This window comes from Apostichopus japonicus, chromosome 8 (assembly GCF_037975245.1).
Source record: "Apostichopus japonicus isolate 1M-3 chromosome 8, ASM3797524v1, whole genome shotgun sequence".
NCBI classification, from domain to species: Eukaryota; Metazoa; Echinodermata; class Holothuroidea; order Aspidochirotida; family Stichopodidae; genus Apostichopus; species Apostichopus japonicus.
In genome coordinates, this window is record NC_092568.1 from 8798695 (window position 1) to 8823829 (window position 25135).

At 37.9% G+C, this 25135-nt stretch overlaps 1 protein-coding gene across 2 annotated transcripts in view; it reads right to left on the reverse strand.

Moving 5' to 3' along the window:
- The window catches only part of LOC139971345 (estrogen-related receptor gamma-like), a 29352-nt gene extending 6808 nt beyond the window's left edge, over window positions 1-22544 (reverse strand). Inside the window, exons 1-7 of one of the 2 annotated variants that reach the window (XM_071977705.1) lie at window positions 22303-22544; window positions 18694-18838; window positions 6679-7098; window positions 5901-6017; window positions 3938-4045; window positions 1523-1693; window positions 91-366 (exon numbers count right to left, since the gene is read on the reverse strand). In XM_071977705.1, the coding sequence (XP_071833806.1) occupies window positions 91-366; window positions 1523-1693; window positions 3938-4045; window positions 5901-6017; window positions 6679-7098; window positions 18694-18715 (1114 nt within the window). In that variant the 5' untranslated portion in view covers window positions 18716-18838; window positions 22303-22544. Of the gene's footprint in view, window positions 1-90; window positions 367-1522; window positions 1694-3937; window positions 4046-5900; window positions 6018-6678; window positions 7099-17060; window positions 17224-18693; window positions 18839-22302 lie in introns of those variants that run through there. The other variant, XM_071977706.1, reaches the window with a different exon arrangement.
- Between the last annotated feature and the right edge of the window lie 2591 nt (window positions 22545-25135).

The window sequence follows — 25135 nt, forward strand, 5'->3', positions numbered from 1 at the left end:
TAGCATAAATTTGCTCATGTCCACTCTTCACGTCTCCATGTTCGATGCTCTAGACTGATTTTTAAGATTAAAAGAAAAAAGCCAACTTACCGACGTTTGTAAGCACCACCGCCTTGAGTAATGTGTACTCCTCCTTGTCGATCCCGACTTCCCTCATTTTCTTGACGATGTGAAGGCCTCTGTTGAACAAGGGCCCCAGACCCGTACGCTCTGCTTGTTCCGTGTCCATGCTAAGGCCGTTGGTGAAAAAGATCCGATCCGGATTGGTAAGACTGAGTGAACGGAACAAGACCTGCCACAGTAGGATTTCCATCCAACCCTCCTGTAGCAAGATCATTTGGTCATTGAGAGATAATTCTGTTACACCTGTAAACCAGAGAAAAGCAGCAGAAAGATAGGTCATGATCAAAGAAACCAAAGAAGATGAAATTAAAACTATAAACAACCCTCCTATAGCAGGATCATTTGGTCATAGAGAGATAATTCTGTTACACCTGTAAACGAGAGAAAACCAGCAGAAAGATAGGTCATGATCAAAGAAACCAAAGAAGATGAAATTAAAACTATAAACAACCCTCCTATAGCAGGATCATTTGGTCATTGAGAAATAATTCTGTTACACCTGTAAACCAGAGAAAACCAGCAGAAAGATAGGTCATGATTATGAAAACCAAACAGAGAAGTTCAAGAAGATGAGATTGAAACTATATCCTCGACGACGACGATGCTGGACTGGAGTCGGAAAATTCAAGTCGAACTAATTATTCGACGAAAAGAAGAGGTGATGCGACAATCTTCTTCTTCGTATTGTCTATGGCATGCCAGGTAGATGTGTGATACAAAGGGTAGATATATGATACAAAGGGTAGATATGTGATACAAAGGGTTTGTTTGTATGAATCAAAAGCCTGACTGGGGTACTACACAGTTCAAATCATTTTACAGCTTTTTTAGATGCTTCTTTCATTTGGTTACAGTTTTATGGTTCACCAACATTAACATTTGACTAGAATCCAATGTTCATAGTGATGGTGTGATGGCATGATCAGGAACCTTAACTAAACAATTTTTTTACATTTCGCAAATACTCAAAGTCACCCTCTTTCCTGCTGTTACGGCCAAAAATTGTACATCCAAGACCAGGCAAAGTGAGTGTCCAGTGAATAAAGTAGTTATAACACCACCTGTAGGAAATGGATTCACTTGAAATATTTGATATTTCTTTAAGCCACATCAGACCATCAAAAACCCATAGTAGATGTTTTATCATTGCTGCCTCAGTCTACCGAATGCCTACATATCCCTTTCTCGGGATACCAGTGGTGGTTTGCTCCTAGAGCATTTGAATTACTGTTTTTAAATGTAATCTTTGATGCAATTAATACTCTGATGATATTTATTTTTGATGTTCAATTACAAGTTCTCAAACCACTCTGCTTGGTCTTACATCTGTTTTTATTTTTTTTATTTTCAAGTTTTCATGCCTGGACCCTTGTTTTTTACAGTGACTGTGGAAACCTACCTGGGACCTGCTTGGCCCAGTGGACGACATTAACCAAGGCTTTGTCACCGAGATCGGTGATAATCTTCATAGTTCTGAACTCCATATCCCGATCCCTTAGACTAGGATCTAGAGGACTCATGTCACTGACGGGCGGTTCAATCTTTAAAAGTAACTTCATCAGCTCTAGAGCTGAAAGAAAACAGAATGACGAAAAAAAAGAGTAAGTTATACATATACATCAAAAGTAATCAAATGCATTCAATTGCACAAACTAAGGATTGGGAGGAGAAGCGAATGCTTTAAGGGCAGGTTAAAAAATTGCCATGGATTTTCATAAGAATGGCAGAGTACCACACACCAGTCTTTTCAGCTTTAAAATGGGCACCAAGGCAAGTTTCAAACTTACAAAGGGCACAGAGGCATTTTCCCCAAAATAATAGAAAAACACATTCAGAAATGACAGAAAAACCAGGAACGTATCAATTTCTTCTTCTTCAAACTTGCTTTTTATAGCATTTTCTCAGTCATCGCTGTGGTCTCGCACTAACAAGGTTGGTTCAGCCATAATTCAGTTTGATACTGGAATATAACAATTAAACTTGGTATGAGGGCAGCTAGGGCAACTTCATGAAAGGGAAACGGCAGTCACTACCTTCGGTAACGGTGATTTTTTAATTGTTATTGGCATGCACTGCCAGTGGTTTTTTCATCCGATCCGGGCATTGAAGAGACAATATCTGAATTGAAAACTCAAACATAGTCTTCCAATAGATTTACTTGTCCTTCGACTCACAACTGCAATGTCATGAATAAGCACTCTGAACTAATTCTTCACATCCATAAAGCTGGTGTATTCACTTGGTTAGTAGTTATAACAATTAGCAGCAGTTAAACTTCAGCCCTGATTCAACATGCAAATTAGACTAGGCTTGGTACACCTTATATGATTTGTGCGGTCGGTCAAATCTGAAGAAGTTCATGTTTGTTTTGAAAACATAATTTATATCTATTGTTTCCACAATTTAAGACAAAATAATAAGTTGTTTACATTAATACAGCATGTTTAAAATAAAATACTGTCCATCCAAAGACATGTAATGGCAAGGGGGTTAATGGAGCTGCAAATGTAACAAGCTGGCGGCTAGTTTAAAATATCGTTTATCTTTGGAATACTTAATTTTATCGCAAACTTAATTGACTGACAAGCAATGAACTACACAGACAAAAAGAACTGTTTGCTTAATTAAGCAACTGTAAATATTTTGAAGTGAGACTACATCATACAGTGCCTTCAAGTTTTATCAGTCATCTCAAAGCTATTCAGATTACAACAGTAGCATATATCAGCTGGATACAAAGTTAAGTTTTTCTCTGATAAGCAGCGATGATAAATCATCGACTGGTTTTGATATAAGTGCATTGAGGTATTAAAGATCATGTGAATAGGCACACCTAGAGTAACCTTTGTAACACATCGATCCATGGCATGTGTACACCTGTGCAGTAGAGATAGGGCATGACGTGGCAAATTATTTGATTTGTTAAAAAGGGTGTGAATGGGAAGGTAATTTGGAAGATTTTAAAATCATTTCTGAGGTGAAGATGACATTCTTCGCCATACCTTTTTTCACGACAATAATGGCAAAGGTAATTCCAAAACCTGACTCGTTTTGGATATTTTAAGAGTGATGAACTTACCTGTCTCTTCACAAAGTTCTATTGCACTCTTGACTACTGACTTTAATTGATGGTTGCTGACAACCACACAGGGATCTTGAAAACCTTTTAGAATACACAACTAGACACATCCGATGATAGTATGAGGCCTGAGATGGACTGTAGGTGACTTAAATTGTCTACAGGTGACCTGTGACCGTCAGAGGTCAACGGCTAAATGTCATCAGGTCACAATATACATGGTAAAGTGAGAGCAGTAGTTCCAAAGCAAATGGTAAGGGACTAGTTGAGAATAGTGGAACACTGGTAGTATATATATATATATTACTAGTATACATATACTGTATATATAAATATCAATCCCATTCCATCCTAAGCCCTTTCCATCCCATCATAAATCACTCCATATCCCATATACCCTTATCTCTACTCCATAGAAAAAAAATATTAAAAATAACCCCCCAAAAAACCCAAACATTACCACAACTCTGAAAAAGAGAGCTAAAAATAGTGAATGGTATGTTCCCATAGATATGAAAGACAGCCTCAGATAAACACTTGCATATATATATATTGTCTGATCCAACCCAATCCCAGTGGCTGACAAAGAAATTCTATCACGCGCCGCAGTGAAAGAAGCTTTAGTGCTCAAGTTGCATGAAAACTACATAGGAATATCTAAACCATAGGTATGACATATATCGTTACACTGACTGGAAGTAATACACAGTTAATTTTGGACGACTAATCACGAACCTCTCCGATACTTTGCTCTTCTGGCAGATGAAGATGGTGCAAAGTCTGTCTCTTCGGGTCTTCTCCTGTATTTCTGTCTGCCCCCTCGGACTCTATCTGGTCTCACGCCTAATGAAGAACAGTTGATTAATATGCTCATTATCTCTGTGACTGAGACGGTTTGAAACGAACCGCTTCACAAATACCATTGGTACTCAATACTGTTTTTTTATTTTTTTTATAGAGGTGGTTTGGGTATGTGGGGATGACCAAATTTGTGTCCCTGATATTAAAAAAAGGCACTCAATACTGTTTTTCTAATTTTTTTTAAAGAGGTTGTTCGGGTATGTGGGGATGACAAAAATTGTGTCCCCGATATTAACAAAAAGCAAAGTGAATAACAGTACAGGATGACTATACGTCAGGCACATTTTGACCTGATTTTGCAGAAATGTAAAAGAGATACTACTTTTCAACATTGTGTATATAATAAAATATTAATATTGCACAGTACTGTATAAAAGCTGACTGCAAAGAACGCTTCCTAGTCATGTGCATAAAAAATATCTAAACATATTACATACAAAATGTGATGAATTCCAACTCTTACATCATCTGCATGAAATTAAAATGATTAAAAGCAAAAGTGAACTGGAATTATTGCAATTAGTCATTACTGTAATATATTACTCTGCTATATTAACTTTGTAATGTACACAAATAATTGCAGATATGAACATAGCATATGATTTCAATAAAAACATCCTGTTAGAACAGTAAGGAATCATTTATATGAAGCACCGCATGAAAAATGAAAGAAAAACTGGGTTTGCCAAAGGAAGACAATTGACATGTGACAAGAGCCAAACAATGCTCTGGTAATCCACCTATTTGTGACCTTTAGACATTTTGACGATGAGCCACGGTGGAAAATATCAATCAAGTAGAAAGGAAATTTATCTCAAGTGAGGAGGAAGTGTGATTATCATCTGTTTTTATACCTGAAAGAGACAGGGCCTTTCCACCTTTGTCCTTGATTGTGTCTTTGTTCCACATTCTCATGTTGCCTTTAGACATATTTTGTTGTTTTGAGGTATAACCAAGTCGATAGGGAAAATTTGCTATATATATTGTCAGGAATACAGTACTCCCAAACTCCCTGGGGTTTAATATGTATAACGGATGATACTCACCTGTCCCTTTTATCACACTTTCTCTTCTACCTAGCTTATTAACTGCTAAGTTTATAGCACCGCACACCCCCACTCCCCTCCCCCTCCTCCTCCATTAACCCCTTATTCTGGTCATGAATAAGCCCAATCTCTCTGCTTTGGATATGTATTTATAAGGGACGATACTTACCAGTTTCTACACTTGTATCACACTTTATTCATCTACCTAGCCTTAATAACTGTTAAGTTTTTAGCACTGCACACACATCCCCCTCCCCCCCCCCCCCATCCTCCATTATCCCTCATTCTGGTCATGAATAAGTCCAAACTCCCTGGTTTGGATATGTATAAGGGACAAAACTTACCAGTCTCTACACTTCTATCACACTTTTCTCATCTACCTAGCCTCATTCAAGTTCTGCTAAGTTTTTAGCACTGCACACACATACCCCCCCCCCCCCTCCCCCCTCCATCAACCCTTATTCTGTTCATGAATAGGTCCAAAATCCCTGGTTTGGATATGTATAAGGGAGGACACTTACCAGTCTCTACACTTCTATCACACTTTTCTCATCTACCTAGACTTATTAACTGCTAAGTTTTTAGCAGTGCGCCTCCATTGACCCTTAATCAGGTGAGGTCATGAATTTTAACTCAGATGATACCTGCAGACCAGATATCAAAATTAAATGCTTCCTTAAGGTCATAGGTCAAATATCAACTCAAAAGAGAAGCTGTCAAAGAAACTAAAAATGGCAATGGATTTAGTGATTCAGTTTTGAAACAAAGTTTTTTCTGACATTCTTACTTACCATCTAGCATCATTCCCATATCCATACACTTCTTAAATCTGCATCCAGGGCAGGCTTTTCTCCTCTTCTTCGTCACCTCGCATCTATTTTTGGCGTGGCATAAGTATTTGAGATTACCTGAAGGCACAGAGGTGTGAGACAGAGACTTTGAAGCATATTTAACAACACACGGTCTACCGTATGCAAAATACAGACTGACTCAGCCTAGTTAATAAATGATAGATCTCTGATCAGTTGATAAGTAGAAAACAAAAAATGATTGGAACAACAATGATTGGAGAGAATATTTTACATGAAGAGATTAATAAAAATATCATTTATTTGTCTCTGTAGTTTTATTGAAGGAAAAAAAGGCTACTTACACTTATAAATTAAATAGTAAATATCAAAATGAAAAATTATACCATATGTAGGCATTCATCCTGTATTTTAAGTGCAGGTGGCATAGAGATAGATGGTGGTTTAGAGAGGTATTCCAAAAATACAGCATAGTGCTACTACTTAGTGGTTGCTTTAATCACCTTCAGAAAAGCAATTGACAGCCGATTTTGAGTGGTAAGTTTTGTTTGACTGATATGTATGTAGTCACAAAAGGCTCCAATAATTGCACCCTTGCCACGACAGAGTAATTGAAAATGCACAAAACAATTTTTTATTAATAATAATAATAATAATAATAACAATAACAATAATAATAATAATCATAATCATAATTATAATAATAAATCATAATAGTAATATAATGTGCCTTGTTGTGTACTGATAAATAAACTTTTACCTTGTACGGTCCTTTTAAAGAAGGCTTTGCACGCTTCACATGAGGCGATGCCATAGTGGTAACCAGATGCTAGATCTTCGCAGACCGCACAGAGCCTCGGATTGGATGGCTTGTCGTTATCTTCCACCGCCCCCGGAACCGATCGTTCGCCCATAAAGTCGGGAGTGGAATCCGGAATGACCTGCAGGTCGCTCAGCAGCATGTGGCCGCCATCGCTGACCGATCCGATGGTGTCGCTGTCACCGCTCCCGATGGAGGAAGAAGGGCTGGTCATCGAGATGATCTCCTGCTTCAGAATCTGCTCCTGAAGTCCCGACGCAACGGAGAGCTCTTCCATAGGGTTGAGCTCTGACCTACTGTCACCTTCCTCCAGTGATGTCATGACAGACTCGCATGAAGGATGGTACAAAACCTGCAAAACTGCAACGACACAAAAATGGGAGGAGGGCGGGGGGTAGTTAGAATAAACTGAGATAAACAATCATAAATGAAATTATCACATTATAATAGAAATAGTGCTCTGACTGGGGATAAGGGGGGGGGTAGTTAGAATAAACTGAGATAAACAATCATAACATGAAGTTATCACATTATAATAGAAATACTGCTCTGACTTGGGGATAGGGGGAGGGGAGGGGGAGTTGTGAGGGGGAGGGAGAGCAAGGTGAATTGTTTAAGAGACTTCTGTTGTTTTGCTATCAACAGATGATATAATCTCAGATGATATACTCTTACTAGCAAAAGCCCTGTTAAAACAAAATGATTGAAAAGAGCAACAATTTTTTTTGGGGGGGGGGGGGAGAACGGGATTGGAACCAGTGACCCTATTGTGTATACTGCAGTCACTCGTCCAACTCCTGAATGTGTACAAGTACACTTACCTTCTGTGGATTTCTAAGGAAAAAACTGCTGCGATCTGAAATTGTATCACTGACTGACTGTTCGGTACTTACAATTTCATGAATGTTAACAATGAGACCATAGAGAGGAAATAATTAAATGATGTCAGTAAGGTTGATCCAAGTATAACTATATTAATGCTACTCTAAAAGAAGGCATTTCGGACTATAAGCTTCACGAGTACCCACCTTGTGAGCGTTACTTTCATTTACGGACAGAGTAGTTTTTTTACTGTATAATAAACAGCACATATATACCGTACGTACTTTCGTCCAACTAATCTCCCAACCATGCATCCTGTGACCTAAAAAAGGCATGTGTGCTATTAAAGATCCTGTTATTTACACATCAACACACATCATATAAATCTATAAGAAATTGCATGCCTTCCTTTTTAATATCAACACTTTCATTTTTAACGTCGGGTTTTGTAATTCATTAACTGTTTTGACTATTATATATATATATAACAACGGCTTCTTTCATGTGACAACCACTACAGTGTACTCATGCTTCTGGAGTGACTCATATAAACATATCCATTTGTTTCGAATGTAGCGTGACCTACTTACCTTTCTAAATTTACAATACATTCTGGAGAGCCTTTATGTACAAAGATCTCGACAGCTCGATACAGTACAACAAGTAGACACTTTGGGTGGTCGACAGAGGAGGAGGTAGTGAGGTTGATAGGAGGTGACGGGTAAACAGGGGACGTCTATGGCAAGCCTAATGTATAATTATTCGAAAAACTCAGTCTATTGCCAACAAACTCGATTTTTTTCAAGCGAAACACTAGAGTCACGAGAAAAGCTCAATTTTTCGACTGAAAAACAGGATTTTTCAAAACTCTGTTTTACAGATTGTAAAAATGAGTTTTACAAGTGGGTAAACTCAGTTTATCAATGATAAACATTGTTTATTGAATAAATCTTCCGGTTGAGAATAAGAGTTTTTCGAAAACTCAGATAATATTACAAATCTAGGACTGATGGTTAGCCAATCACTCTAAATGAATCTATAAGTTTATACTGTACATTGTATAAACAATTGCCTGCGCCCAGTGATAAGAATTCTCATACTTTCACTGTTATGTAACACCTATATACAGTATACATCTATACATAAACAATAAAAACTGATCAAAGCTTACAACCTATAGCATATCAACATGGCCGACTCATTTCTAATCTTGTTATGGAGTGACCTCAGGTATGGGAATTGCCAGACCAGATTGATATTTGTAATTTTATATGCATTTACAGGTACAAATTTGAAGGTATACTGTATAGTGTAAGCCATGTTGAGGTTATCATGTCCACAACACGTAAAATGGTACTTTATGTGAATCTAAGAATTCTGATAATCGGTCACCAAATTACGACTGAAACTCACTAAAGTAAGTGCCAACATTGAAAGTTACACCACTGATTGTGAATAGGGCCATGTACAGTAATAATGTATGTTGTGTGCGGTACCTGACTATGAAACCCATAGACCAAACTTTCATATTCAACATTGACCAAATTTGGTCTTTCCATACCCACTGTACTGTAGCTATACCACTAGAAGAAGCCTTGACTCAGTCGTAGTCTGTCACACTGTTTGCATTATTCTGTTGCAAAAGAGTTTTAGATTTACGCTATCATGGGTGTTTGTTTTTGTTTTATAAAAAGAAAACAATCCTGAGGCTAATTCTCAAAGATAAATATACAATTAGTTTATATAATGGCATGTTAAAAATATTATGAAAATAAGACAATGTGAAAGATCTATGTCATTAATACAGCAAGCTCCTTTAACACAAATCAGATTTTACACTAAACTAGCTGCATCCTAAAGCAAAACTACGGAATCTGTTTATTTTAAGATGTTTGCTTAAAATATATTACAAATAAACATTACTGTAGGTGCAACTACAAAACAAATTTCCATTTTATTTAATTTTCTAAATCAGAAAGGTATGGGATCTTTGCATCCTTCAGGATTGAACTATTAGGTTAACCCCTCTTCCCCTCCCCCCTCCCCCACAGCCACCCATTCATATTTTTTCATCTTCTTGCTTCAGTGATTAGGTACTGTACAATTGAGCTGTAAATTACATCTTAACGTTTTACTATTACAGCAAAGCCATGTAAGCATGTAATTTCACAAGTCACCAAAAACAATCTGTAATTATATGACATCTGTGAGGCTAAAGACAAACAGTTAGTTACAGAATATTTATTCCAGTACAGGAAGAAAGGAAAAATTGTGTCCCATGAACTTTGGTAATTACATCGTTTGCAGAGATCTGTTAATTCGTACAATAATTCCATTCCTGTGGTACTGTATTTTGGCACTGCAGTCTATTAATCTAACTCATAGTCTGTGCTTTATTTCAAGTTAGAGCTTATATTTCATTAAGTACTGTCAGTATCCACAAGATTGTGGCAAATTTTAAACAAAAATACAGCTTTAAAGTTATTTCATAACCTGGACTAAATTCATCAAACTGGTGTATATTATATACTGTAAGATCATTCCCTACCAGTGTACCATCCTCATTAGAATTGCCTATGCACAGTTGGTATGAACACTGTTACCAAGCCTATGATAATCATCAACAAATTACTACCTAAAGAGAATGTACAGGATGAATTATAACTATTAGATAACCTTGATATATATGGTACAGTAGGGCTTCACAGAAAAGAGCTGAGAGATCTAACAATACACCAGAATGACCTAGACCAGCGGGGAAGAAAGGAAAGGTCAATTTCGATTAAGTACTCTACTACGGTCGTAAATACTCGAAGCAAATTGAGTTAATAATATAGTACAATAGCCAATTCATTTCAATGGAGTACTGGTTAGCATTGGACGAAAAACTATAAAATGAAAAATGTGCATTTGTCACGAGTATCGCTTTCTGTCTTTCTTTCTTTAGGTACTGTCTAGCTTTGATGGATAACGTGGGATGTTTTTTCAGCTCTCAAGGTAGAGTAGCTATAATTGCTTCTGCTATTGGAAGCAATCAAGGAAGGGTTTACAGAAAAGCAGATAAAGAAACAAACTCAAACTGACCTTAAATCACCACCTAAATAAAAGTAATCATTCTAGCAGTGTATGCCCGTCAAAACATTTACTATTGGGGACGTAAATGTTACCAGTGGAAAGAGGGTTCTGGCAGTCACTCTGAACTCACTTCCTCTAAAATGTTAATACTTGGAATGGGAACAGGGATGGGGGTGGGGTGGTCATAAAACTGTTGCCAAATTTTCTCATGCAGTTTATGCCATCAAAACATTGACTATTGGGGCCGTAAATATAACCAGTCATAACAGTGTAAAGTGGGTTCTGGCAGTCACATGCCATGAATTTGAAGGGAACAAAACTTGCAGCTTTGTTGATATTGCATAGATCTACAGATACATAGTTGTGATTGAATAAACATCAGTTGTTACAAGTAATATAGTACTATTTCTACAATGATAAAACATTAAAATTATGGAATATGTGCCATATCAGGCTATAAATCTGTCTAAAATCACTTCCTCTTAATGGGAGCATAAAAGTTAAAGCTGTTGCCAAAATTTCTCATGCAATACTTCAGTATACTTACAAACATTTTGGAATCTGAAACTCACCTCTGAATGAGTTGTTTTCCCATATATATACTGTATGGTACATACCTCTTTTGTTATGTAAATTCATTTAACAATACTTGTTATGGCCATTATTAGACACACACCGACAATACATGTATTGTTGCCTTAATGGGCCCATAGGATCTGAGCATATAATTGACCTAATCGTTCGTAAGGTTGCATTGTACAGCATTACAGTGATTTTTCGTGGTCTGTGCCCTAGGAATGTACAATGGGCTACCCATACTGTCCTGTGGTTTCTGGTCCTGGGAGCCTTTTTCTTGGGAAGAGACAAACATACTGTACACCATATAGTACATGATAACAATAAACCACATCTACTGACCCTTGAACCTCTGCCATTCTACAGGGGTACACATATAGCAGTGCAAACAACTCACAATAGTCTATTCTGGTATCAATCTATTCAAGTGCTACTGTTTGCATTACCACTGACCTTATATTTAGAATATACTATTGTTAGTACAGTAACATAGTGTTGCTACATATACAGAATAGGAAGGCATTGTCATATTTCAAATTATCTGTTATTTGAAGGGAATGTATGGCTTATTATAAGCCTATATCTTTATATAAATGTACTGTTTTTGGAAAGGGTGAGGCAGATCAATCCAAATGTTGCTCATGGGTGGGAGGGGGAAGGGGGTGAATGGTGGGAAAGAAGGCATATGGAGGTTGAAGGGAAATTTGTATGGAATTTTATTCTAACCTTTTGGTTGTCTGAAAAATGTAGCAAAATAACAAACAAAGATGAACAAAATGAAAACTACTACACTGGTACAATAGCAGAGATGTATAGGTTTGGTGGATAGAACACCACCTTTGACCATTTACACCCCCCCCCCCCCATCCACCCACTCCTGTTTCTTTCACTGGGAAGGAAATTTGACTGCAAATCATCAATGTAACATTTTTACAAGATGTAAAAAATTTCATGTTCACTAAAAGACATGTTGGTTTAATATTTTAACCCAATATGCTCCTTCCTATACTTGTGACAGGATCTCACTATATTCAAGCCAACAAAATTGTCACCTAAACACTCACACCATCCACCCCCCCCCCCACACGAGACATGTAAACTTGGAGATTTCTAGAAAAAAAAACCTGAAGGTTGTTCCAGGCTGAAAGCTGGAGATTTTACAAAACAGTTTCATGTCAAATAAAGTTGATTGTTCATTCGAAAAAAAATGCTACTCCATGTAAATCTGATCTACTCTGTTATACATTGGTATACTGTAAATTTGTGGTAATAACGGCATTAATGTAATTATAAAAGATAGCGGTGATGACGATCTCACTGAGTTTGCTCCTTGATTTAGTTCTAGATCCTTCAGCGATGTGATTTCATCGATGGTTTGACCAGATTCCACCAGAAATAAAAAGAATTACACTTGTCAAGCTTGGTGACCAGTCAAACTACTCAAAGCAAGGAAGAAATTCCCTAACTTCGAGCATGCATTGCATTTTAGTGTATATAATCGGGTAAAATAATTGACGAAAGTGTCTCAAAATATACAAACTTGATGTCTCTTAATTTCACTGTGGCAATTTTGGCCGTTTTCGTAAAGGCTTTGTGGATTACAATTGTGATTGAAAATGTGGTTACAGATGTCTATCAGTACAGCTGTACAGTATGTGTAAAACGCAGTACGAGAATTTTGAGGACACGCCAAGGTACCGTGCACCACCATACCGGTTTCAGACCGGTTTCAGACCGTTGGACATGAGATCATCCTGGCACCATGATACTCTCACCATTAAACTGTGAGAGTTGGCAGGGTATGTAAGCATCACCCTAGTTAACATGAAGATGGAATGTGGATTCAAGTGCTTAGGCTTCTGATAAGAATTTTTTAACATTTTCTTACAAAAACTGTCAACAGCTTCACCTGAGGTTGTCTAGACCTGAGTATCCATACTCTGCAAACTAATTCCTGGAATTTTTTTTCAACTGTTCAACTGTTCAATATTTCCAGTGCAATGTGCTTATCACTGTCAAAGATACAGTACCTGAAGAATTTACTCATTCAATACAGCATTCGCTACATTTTAAATAAGCAGACTTTACTTTCAATACATTTCTTCAACACGATGACATAATAAAGTCCTGTTACAAGATATTTATCTACGTAGTGGAGCAGTATAGAAAAAAATTATTGACCGCACATTTTCTTCTGTATTGCATGGGTATAGTGGGGCTTTATAAGTTTTCGGTTTTTCATGCATGCTTAAGAGTGCTTAAACTAACAAAGCATCTAGCGAAAAAAATAAATACTAAAGAAACAGTTAAAATGATGGAAAATAGCAACGGTTTGCATCTAATCTTACTTTAAAAACAAAATTCTCATAGGGGATGGGATCCTTCCCCTGGTTCAACAAAAGCCAACAGTTTTGCCTCTCCCCCCCCCCCCATTAACTTAACTAAAGTTTTAATACAAATAGAACCCTGGTTATGGGTTTACTCCATATATAGTTATTACTAAATATAACAACAAAGTAAAGATGACTGATGCAGAATTAGATGAATTATAATTAGATACTCCAAACACTTGACCTCAAGTGACCATAAGTTTGTAATAAACATGAGTGAATGAAGACTGAACTCACTACCAGGCATCCTGTTTAATAATACCAATCATTCATTTCAAGCAATGTGCTGGAAATATCCTGTTTCTAATAACTATTTGTGAAAAGATTTACGACACTGACTTAAACACTGCCCTCTGATGACCACTTATTTCCTTTCGATTAGTTTACTTCCATGAAAGGGACGTTTCCTGTATATATATAGTGTACTACTGTACCGTATACTGTATGGGGTTAATTCACAATGTCCCTTATGGATTTAATGTATAAATGTACGAGGACCTCCAGTTGAGAATCTTTGACCAACACCATAAGGAGTGCTTAGTCATGGGCTGTTTATCCAGCATCATGGCCTGTGCAAGGCACAATTTACGATTACCTCATATACTCACTCAAGATGTTACAAAATGTTTTTAAGACAAGCTGCATGTCTAGGCAGTAGATGTAAGAAAAACTATTTCAACCAAATCCAAATATCCAGAGCAATGAATACATGTAAACAAATTAGTCTGGTACAGGTAGTGCCAATCATAGATACTGTAAATGGTTCTAGTATATAAGTGCTACTGTCACACATACATTTACCTTATTAATAAAACAATATCCCTTTCCTGGAGCTGAGAGCTTTTTAATTAATGAGGACTTAGGGAGAGGACAATGTTCAGTACAATACTGATACTGGATATCTTGAATAATGATGGCTTTCCAACAACATACTGTATATTCAAAGTGCTGTGCCGGACAGAATAAAGCGCAACTGTGGGAATAGATGTAAGAATATTCCCTTTGCAGTGTATTTGTAATCATCGACAGAGAACAGAAACCATGGAGTCTGTGTCCCAATCAGATGAGCAACTGCTGGGCAAATTTAATGATTGCTACACTGCCAGGCATCCTACTGCCAAGAGAAAACCCACCAAGTTTCTGGGAATTTGCAGTAACATGGAGAGCTGGAGAACTTTCAAAGTGGAAACATGTATAAAAATATACAGAAGCAAAACAGCTTGACAATCTTACCACTCCACAGTAGAGCTTAATTTTTTTTATACTTGCTCAAAGTTGGTGGTGACTTAGGTTCTTAGGCTAAGATGTATAAACAGTGTAGATATGCCAGACCAATCGTCTTTCTTTCTCATTCACATAATGAAGGACATAAAATAAAAGTCCTACCATTAAGGTCCATGGTCTACTGTAGATCCATCCTCCTTTAAGTTTGTCTGATTTTGGAAGACTACAGCAGTGGTTTAATAGTCTTGTACCAATTCCTCAGTGTCTTCATTTTAAACGCAATTTAGTGATCACATTTTTGGTCCAAATATCTCAGTTAAATTAGTTAGAAGTACATATATCTGTGTGACACCACAAAAATATTAATAATACTGATATAACAGTTTCTGAAATCTTGATCAAAAAAAAAAAAAATGACAGCAATACATGTAGTGTTGATATTCTTTGCCTCTAGTGTACTGGACACTCACAGAAAGCTAAAGGTTTGCTCTGAGTATATCCAGACAATTAGTTTAGTTCAGGTTGGGAACCATTAAAATACAACTACAGCCGTGTGTTCTTATTTTTAAGGTACGCTTTATGTTAGCATGGACAATCATTTGTTCAGTTTTGCTTTTAACACTGATTAATTCTGTCGCAGTGGATGCCATGAACCTCTTCAGCCAAAATATTGCAAGTTTTGTTTTGCCGCTTCCAAAATGATGCAACAGATTGAAATCTTCAAGCGTTTGGATACATATATAGTTAATTCTCAGCACTTGTTTGACTATCTTTAGAACTCACTTTCTCAGCACTTAGTTCAGACAGTAGCTCTTCCTGGGAGTTCACTGTCTGAGGCCGCTATACATGTTTATATTGCAAGTGCAAAATAGCAAGTTTTTCGTGTTTCAAATATTTGTGAAATATAATTGTGATATGCAAACTGGATTCTCAAAATATAATCTTTTTATCATTAATCGATGGTTTTAAGGAATCAAAGCTGCATCCATGATACTTTTTGCAGTTTTTAATAGATGCGCTAATTTTGGAGTGATTTAGGAGGGGTTTTCTACGTGTTGTAACTTTTATTCTCACCGGAGCCCCACAAGCACTCTGCATGTTAGTGATCTATAGGCTACAGTAGATTTATCAAACGTTTTTCAACATCACATACACAGTAAAGTACTTCTTACATTGTGGGTGACCACGGTGTATTGTTTGTAGGTCACAATATTCCAACTTTTTGACAGGGGTCAGTAGGTATGTTCAGTTAAAAATTGTTCTGTGTCTAGTGAAGTTTACTTTATTATTATTATTATTTCGCCGTTATTTATATAGCGCATAATCCACAAGTTCTATGCGCTTTGACAACTTTATCAGGCAGTGAAGAAGGTTGGCAATTTTTAACGTTGGTAGCCCGACCGGATTTAAGAGCATGAAGTTAAGTAGCCCGAATACAGTAATAAAAAGCCCCGGCCTCCTGGCGCCCATGATTTTTTTAGCCCTGTTTACTGTATGTCAGTTTGGGAATGAACCAAATACTCAGTATACTACTGTACCTAGATATATATCACTACAATGATGGGCCTGTGAGGAAGAATTGTGTACAAGGATTAATTCACTGGTGCAACTTTCCAATGAAACACACTAGCACCTACAGGACAGCATGCACAGTAATTTACAATGTGTGTTACGCAGTGCAAGCCTAACAGTAACATAGTAATACAATAGTACTGAAATTAATAATGAAAAGCATTAGTTTACTGGAGACAATTCTCATGTGCCCTTGGGAGTAAATAATTCAACTATCAGTTTTGCAATACTTTCTAACTTAGTCTACATGCGCTTGTGTCACTATAAATGTAATGCTAGGCCTTCACCTGAACTTCTTGAAGATTAAAACATCCACTAAGCCTACTACTAATAGTAGTACTACTACTAGCAAAAGCAGGTTTCTTTAATTTGATAGTAGGCTATAGCCTAAACATTATTCACTGCATTGTACGCTACGAGTCTGGGTAATGTGTAATCTAGCATTGTATAGCAGTGGAACTTTACTGAGCCTATACAACTGGTGTAGATTTAGGAATGGTAGTGTACATAGCTGAGCCTTAGAAGTTTGGAACTTTGGGATAGCCTAATACCTGTTAGGCCTAGCCTACCGTAGGCTAAACGTTGTGCAATGGAACTAGGTAGCTTTTGACCTGGAAAGCCTACGTTAAGCTCCTAGCTGAGGGCGCACGGTATTTTACTTACTTTGTGACGAATAATACGACAAATGAACTCTCAACTTTGTACTACTGGTGAAATGTTTTCAGTTATCTGTAAAAAAATTCTTCATGATACCTCCTTCAATGTGTCATATGCTGCTAAGATGCTTTACGGAAGAAGTCAATACCAGCAACAGAACGCTATACAATGTGCGAACAATTAGCATGGCGCTTTGCACCACTGTACAACAGCCAAGTCAGGTGACTTGTTCTGAAAATAGTAAACAGAGATTACGTAAGTTCCGGGGACTTTGAACTTGCGAAACTCTTCCGCGGTGAGGTGTTTTGATGTGTTTCAGTGAAATTGGGATCGGAGTTTATCAAACAATTAAACAGGAAATTCCACCTTCGCAAAAGTGACATACGAGAAATCACCTGATCATTTGCTAAAAGCGTCGGATCAAACCTATGAATCCAGTCACCGTAAGGACGAGAACATTAAACACTGCTAAAATGTTATTTGTGTGTCAGTTGTCTATAAAATAATGAACAACCAATTGAGCCATCGCAGTATAAAACATTTCAACCACCGAGTCAATTTAGTTGGCTCTAATCAGACCAAGTCAGATTATTTGAATGTTCAACATAATGGATTAAACCTGCGGATTGTTTTTGAGATAACTCATTGTATAGTCGGTTAATGAACTGATATTGTTATGCATGGAATTGTTGTATTGATCAAGTGACCTACTGCCGAAAGTTTACCACAATCAGTGCAAATGTAACGCTTTGAATTTTATATGCAAATTGGTTTCATAGTTTACAAGAATACGTGATGAAACCCAACAGTCTACTATTCTTGAGTAAAAAGATCTCATGTTCAAAGTATCTTAGCAGTATTTTTCTTTCCTTAGGTCACCCATCGCGACAACGACGTTAAACTGTCTCATTGAGGTATTACAGGCTGACAAGGAGTCCGTAACAGAAGAGCTATTGCTTGCCATTTTGTATAGTCTATCTAGTATATCTGCAAGTTAGGGGTGGGGGGGGGGGGGAAGCTGAAGGTGGGCATAATTAGCTAGTGAGGAACACTAAGGAATAAGCTCAATGGTCGAAGCCAAATGAAATGATCTAATTTATACCTTACATGCTGACACGATATTCAGTGCCCTACCAGTTTGTGAGTGCTCCCGAATCCCTGCAGTGACGTGGTCCTTAATGTTGCAATAGGCTTCTCAATAGGATAATAGTGGGTAGCCCCTGTTCGACCTCAGGGGAATAATACATGCGCCTATAGTATACGGGTGGAATTTATTAGTTCATTGGTTAGGAGCTAGTCTTGTTAAGACCCTAGTATATATGAACAGCATATAGTCTGTCCGTCACTCTGAGACATGTACGTATGCGATTAAAAGAGTACTAAACATTGAGTTATGGCATAACAACTCCCTGCTACAAACGACTTGGCCAAGACTAGTCAGGAGCCGCTGAGATCATCGGGATTTTTTTTTTGTCTGGCAGAAACGTAGTGTTTACTTCAATGGAAGTATATAAGTGATACAGTGTACGGTATAACGATAGAGAAGATTGATTGTGTACAATATATAGGACTTAGCCTGGCGTGACGTAGTAAGATTTTAAAAAAAGTAATTCCCACAATAACCTCGTTGCAAACTTACCTTTGTGAGAATCATATTCCATCGCGTACGACCATTCATTTATAGTAATGAAATATACGATAAAAACAAATTTTCACTGGCGGATTTCAGTCCAGAGCGAATTATCCACGGTGAGGTCAAAAGCAGTCTGTTTTCTTAGTAAACGCTGTTAAAAACAAGTTCATAGAATGAATGATTAAATGCGAAAGACGCTAGCTAGTTTTACTACCGTGTTTTGTTTTGCCAGATATCCAGGGCAGACAATTAACGATATGTATATAGCGATGAAAGTATATATATATGAAATGGCACAGCTTAGAGTCTCTGATGCATGACCTGCCAGTCAGCGTGCGTCATATTAAGGAACTAAATAATTCAAAATAACATCTCTGTTCCACAATTAGTGCAACAATCCGAACCAGCCTTAGTACGTTGTTTAAAATATGTAATTTTTAACAAGATTCCAAAGGCTGGTTATGGAGAGTCAACTGAAGAGCTACATACTGGCACACTACAGAAAAGTGATCAATGTGCGATCTGAGAGATTTTTCATATGTTATGTTTGCAATGTATGTATGTATTTTAGATCCTCCTGCAAGCAGGAACTCGCGAAGAAGCCTCATTGGCTTATCAAAGCCGCAAGCTGACCGAAGTCAGTCTCTGAGATTAATATTTAACGTCCATGATTATGAATTGTCAATTGTCAACAACTCTGTAACTTCACGACATACATTAATCTTGGAGTGACTCGAACTGGGGACCTTATGATTGGAAGACACCGGCATTAAGCACTGAGCTAACACTCCTATGTTAAAGAATAAAAGCAAATGTCCATTTTGTCGTGTAATCCTGATGCCATATGTTCATACTTTCCTACTCCGTTCAGCTAGGTATCAACGTCTCCCCTGTCCAACCGTCCGAACAAATGTATATTCTCATATTCTTGTCTGGTAATATGGTACATGGTTTGTTGGATTCCAGATCATGAACGCTTAACCATTCACATTAATTGTCATTGATAAAAATGAAAGGTTTCATGTTCTAATTGGGAGTGGACAACCATCCTCAGGCCGGTGGTGACGAATAGGGCGACCGTCTCGGTGGAATTGAAGTGAACAACCGGTCAGCGGTTATGTCAATAGGACGGTATATACCCATCCCAGCACCCTTGTGGTGATGCAAAGGACATCCATCTCACTTGGGGATGGAAGGGATACCACCTCAGTGGTGACGATATGGACCACCGTGTAATGAAGTGGACTACAACCATCTCAGTGGAGATGGATATACTGTCCTCAGTGGGGATGAAATGGATATACTGTCCTCAGTGGTGATGGTATATAAATAGCTAGAATATCTTGGTCAGTGTCACAGGTTCACGTCTTAGCTATAATGGAGTCACGGTGGCCTACCATCTCAGTGGTGATAGATGGACAGACCCAGGGCCGGATTTAGCTTGTGGTGGGCCCGGAGCCAGAATAGTTTGGGGCCCTTTCACGACTAGGGCCCACTATCTTAGCGGAGCGCCACCATAGGTTGGCGCGTAGCGTGCACGAGAAGGTTTGGCAGAAAATGCTTCCCAGATCGCTGGAAATGGCACTTCCCAGGCCTTGCAAGTTGCATCTAAACATTTTCAATTTTGAAATCTCATGTTCTGGAAATTCACTATTGTCGCAATTAATATGTAAATTTTGTTTTGAGATGTTTTTGCTAATGCCCCTCCAGGAATCAATATTCCGTTTTCCGTTTTTCGGAATCACATGATCGGTGGTTGATAGCCAGAACGTCATCCATATATCTACAGGGATGCCAATTTGTTTTGTGGAAAACCGACAGAATTTACATTTGTAAACACTGAATTTATGGGGTTTGTGGTGTCACGTGTGTGACAAGTTACGCAAATGCCGTAGAATAATGACCAAGCATCCTTATAGGCCCCATGTATTTATGGAAAGACAACTTTTGTTCAGTGTGGAGTTTTGAACAAAGGTCCGTATTTTACATATTGACAATCGACGGACGGACGGAAAGGCATCTTATGCCTCCATTTTTTTAGACACCCAAATGTGGGGGCCCCTTAAAGTGGGGGCCCGGTGGGCCCCGTCGTAAATTCGGCACTGGACTGACCCACCTCATTAGTGACGTGTAATAAGCACTCATGTGAGTATTCGTGAAATGGACATATTCTCCTCAGTGGAGATGGTGTTGAAAACCAACTTACTGGTTACGTCATAGAATAAAGCCTTAGTTCTAATGGTCATACAAGTAATACAAAAAAAAAATCCGCTTTTTTTATTTTGCAGCTAACCTCAAAGCAATTTCTCTCCAGGGTTGCAATCGAGTCCAACAAACCCGATTCCGAGCAAAGTCCGAGTCCACTAGGGTCCGAGTCTGAGTCCTTTACTGCATTATTGAGCCTCTCTTGTGAACTGGACATTTGGGATATAAGGATTACCATACCAACCTTATGTTGAGACCTGTAGACTAGACGATTCCTCACACAGGCCTTAAGGGAACATATGCCTACTATATATGAAAGTAATAACAGTAGGAAGGGGAAGGACTCATGTACAAAAGAGCATATCTAACAATGGGGCAGGGGATCCCCCGAAACCAACCCTGTTTTTCTCACTCTCTGAGGCATTTCATTGTCTAATTAAGCACTTCTCAGTATATAGTAACAATCTAGCTGGGCGTTCAGAACCTCCACATAATAGACTATTGGAAGCTCTTATTATTAGTCATCACAATGACCATTCTTTGCATATACTAACATTGGAAGGATTTGCAAAGTGACTCTATCGTGTGTAGCATATACTGTAGCTGTAATGTTCCTTCCGGAATGGAACTGTCTTGCTCAGCAGATCTCAATACACAAAAGCAAACGGTACGCAGGTAATTTATTGAAAAATAAAACACAAAGTCAAAAACTACTTCCGAATTATAACATTACGGACGTTGAACACCTTTTCTTTTACTCAGGTGGCTAAAATGTCGTTTTTGTTTCGTGTCCTCATTTTTATAACGAATATAGGTTTGAAATATATGATTCATTAATTAAAAACTTTGACCCTTAAAGATGAGTACGTATGTTGTATCACAAATCCACCTTTAAACCTTGTTAATTAGTCCGTAAAAGTAGCTATACTTCTTTAAAAGCACTTGGAATTTCCTGAATTGCCACCTCAAATTATTACTAAGAAACTACGTAAAACAATAAATCATCTCGGCACGCAAAAAAAGAGAGTTTCGCCGATGATATAAGTGCCTATTAAAGCTTTGGAATATGAGAGACCCTTATATGACTTCCTATCACAGGATTGGAGATGGAGGGGGTTGGTGGGGGGTGATGAGTCCGACCAATTCAGCGATGTGCAAAGTGTACCTCACCAACATGAAATTAATAGCTCCGAAAATAATGCGGGGATTATCGCTGCCCGTGTCCGATGGTGTCCCTATAGCAAATTTAGAGGCAATACCGCGGGGACATTTAAACACATATTACTACAATACGTATCATATATAAATGCAGAAACACGTCACTGAGAAACCAATATTTACTTTCTATATCTACACAAACGATAGTGTGACTTGCTTATAACTGTGTTGAGCCTGTTATTATATACTTACCGTATAAGGAAATAGGCATGAATGGCACACTAATGATCCGATATCGTATTTTGAATATCCACGGTATAAATAGCTATATACATATAGGCTATATATGCATATACGTATATGATTACGTAGGATAGTATACAACAGTTTACGATTATCCTGATGTGCCCTAGTTGTTGACCACATGCAACCTAACGTGCATATGGATATAAGCCTTTCGGATTTGTTACACTTAAATCTTTATACTAAACATATAAAGGTCAGATTCCAGACAACCTTAAACAACAAGCACTGATGAAAACAAGAAAAAGCTTACAATACGATTTATATATTTACTCATAAATTACTTAGAACGGTAATTAATCTGATTATCTTTTCTTATCTGTGGCTATGCCCATGTGATCTTTAGACTCATAAGTTTGGATCAAAAGACCAAAAGAACCGAAGTCCAATTTATCTGGTAAAGATACGGGGCGGATTCATGAAGACTAATGGTTATTTTCTTCAGGTTGAACGAGGTCAATTCATGTACTAATCGTATAGGAGATACCATCATGCAAAGAAAAACTAAAACTAAACAATAACACTGCGTAGCATGTTCTTTGTTTTCTTCCACCTATATGCGGAGTACATGGGATACAGAATTTACAGAGTCGACTTACGGCGGTAAACAACCAACTGATCATTAACATGACTCACAGATAAAACGTTAATCTATCTACAGGCAGCTATCAAAATAAAGTGCAATCACCCGCACCCGTGTTAAAGTATTAAAGGGAGGGCGGAATGGGGCGGGCTTGGGGGAATGGGTTGGGGTGCGGAAGGGGATATGTGCAGGAAAACCATATTAAAAACGCCACAAAGCTGTGGATAATATACTGTCGCGGGAGTAACTGAAATAATCATAAAATAAACACAAAATCGGGTGCAGAGGTATGGCTTGTCGATAGTAACATCGATCTCTCAAATTCACTGAAGTTGGATGTATGAATATTTTGTGACTTTTTTTGTTGGTTTATGACGTACGGCCCGGTGCAGTGCTAAATGTATACTACAAATGAGTCCCCTACGCTGCCGAAGTAAGGAATTAAGTACGGTTACACAGGAAATACAGTTTCAGGTGACACAATATTTTTTTTTTTGGGGGGGGGTTCCTTTGTTCTTGAGAGGAATGGGGGGGGGGGTCAAAAGATTTGCTCCAGTCTTCTCAAGACATCCTTACATCTTCTCTGACTCGTGGTTCTGTGAGTGGTGCGTCTGCACTCATCGAAGTACTGCAGTCTTCATATATAGGGATCACAACAGGCCCAGTGCGGTCCTTCCTTCCACACATTGCAATGTTAATTTGTACTGCTGTCACAAGGAGTCGTTAGCGTCGATGTGCTTGGAATATATACAAGTTGTTGATATGAGCACACGAGCCAAATAAGCATGGAAACTTAAACGCAATATCTACTTAAGAATACATAATCTTTCCTTACCAGATTATCCAGATAATTCTGAGCATACAATCATAAATCCTGTAAAGGTGGCGCTCTCTCTATATATTTGCATATATATTAACTCAGAATATATGGAAAGTAGTTGACATACAACCGTTCTGTGTATACATCCGCATGAAAGGTTTACCATCGTCCTGATAAGTCCCAAAATAGATCTACTGAAAAACCAAAAATGTTGTGGCATGTTTGCAGTATCCATCATTTTATTGTCGTTGCTATGTTGTCGAAGAGTAAGAAATACACTATCGATGGTCTACACATCAGTAGGATTAATGGTGATTCTAGGAATTATTAGGAATTCTTTAGTGAAGGACGAAGATTACGATTACAACGAGAGCTGGCAATCGATATATTGTTTACCTCTTACACATCTGGAAGTTGTCTAACGGTCATGTTGCTAAATGTGTTAGTACCACCACAAGCCATCAGCTATAAACGTGCGGGGTATATAGGATATTTCAGTTGAAATCTCCTATATTTGTGCTCTGGGACCTAACGAATATAGTGTATAGGTTAATGAAGCATTTAATTACATAATAGGCATGCCGAGCACATGTGTATATATGTTAGTTATGTAGGTGTTATTTCGATGTTGGCAATGGTATACGTCGCAGAGTAGAAAAATAGACCGTTTCTTTACCTTTAGAACAACCTTGAAACATTCCTCTAATTATTCTGCTATAGGCTAACTAGTTTGATGACGAATAGCAGTAAATGGGGATGGTCTAATGTTATTCCCTACTTAAAGCTCCCTCCCCCCCCCCCCCCACAGACACACACCAACGTACACGTCACTTCAAGGGAATAATATTGGCAAATTATCCATCTTTATTATACAGTATGTTTGTAGCTAAGCATGACACAATTTTGCGCAAAGATCACGAGTAAATCTACACAAAACTTGAATAGCGTCCTCAGTTTTTAAAGTTTCACCTTCCAATCACTGTAATGCCGTGTGAAGTCTAGTAACTCCCTTGATTTTTTTTTTTCACTCAGTGAAAGTAGCACGGCAAGCAATTACAGACGGTGATCAAGCACGAACTGTCAAGACCATATACCACTTATATATCAGGTGTATCCTTTTAACCATTTAATCCGTCAAGGTTGATTATAGTGCTTCTTAACTTTTAGAGTGTTATCAGAAACAATATATCATCATGCATGAAAGAAACCGTTTTACGTATATAATACCTGCAGATATAAATTTATATGCATTTATACTACTTTATGACAGTGAATTTATAGAACCCTTCTTTACAGCCAAGGCTACAGTTTAAGCATTAACTATCGCTTAAAGGCATTGAAGACTCGCCCCAAAACGCGTGCCGCGCTTTGAAAAAGTT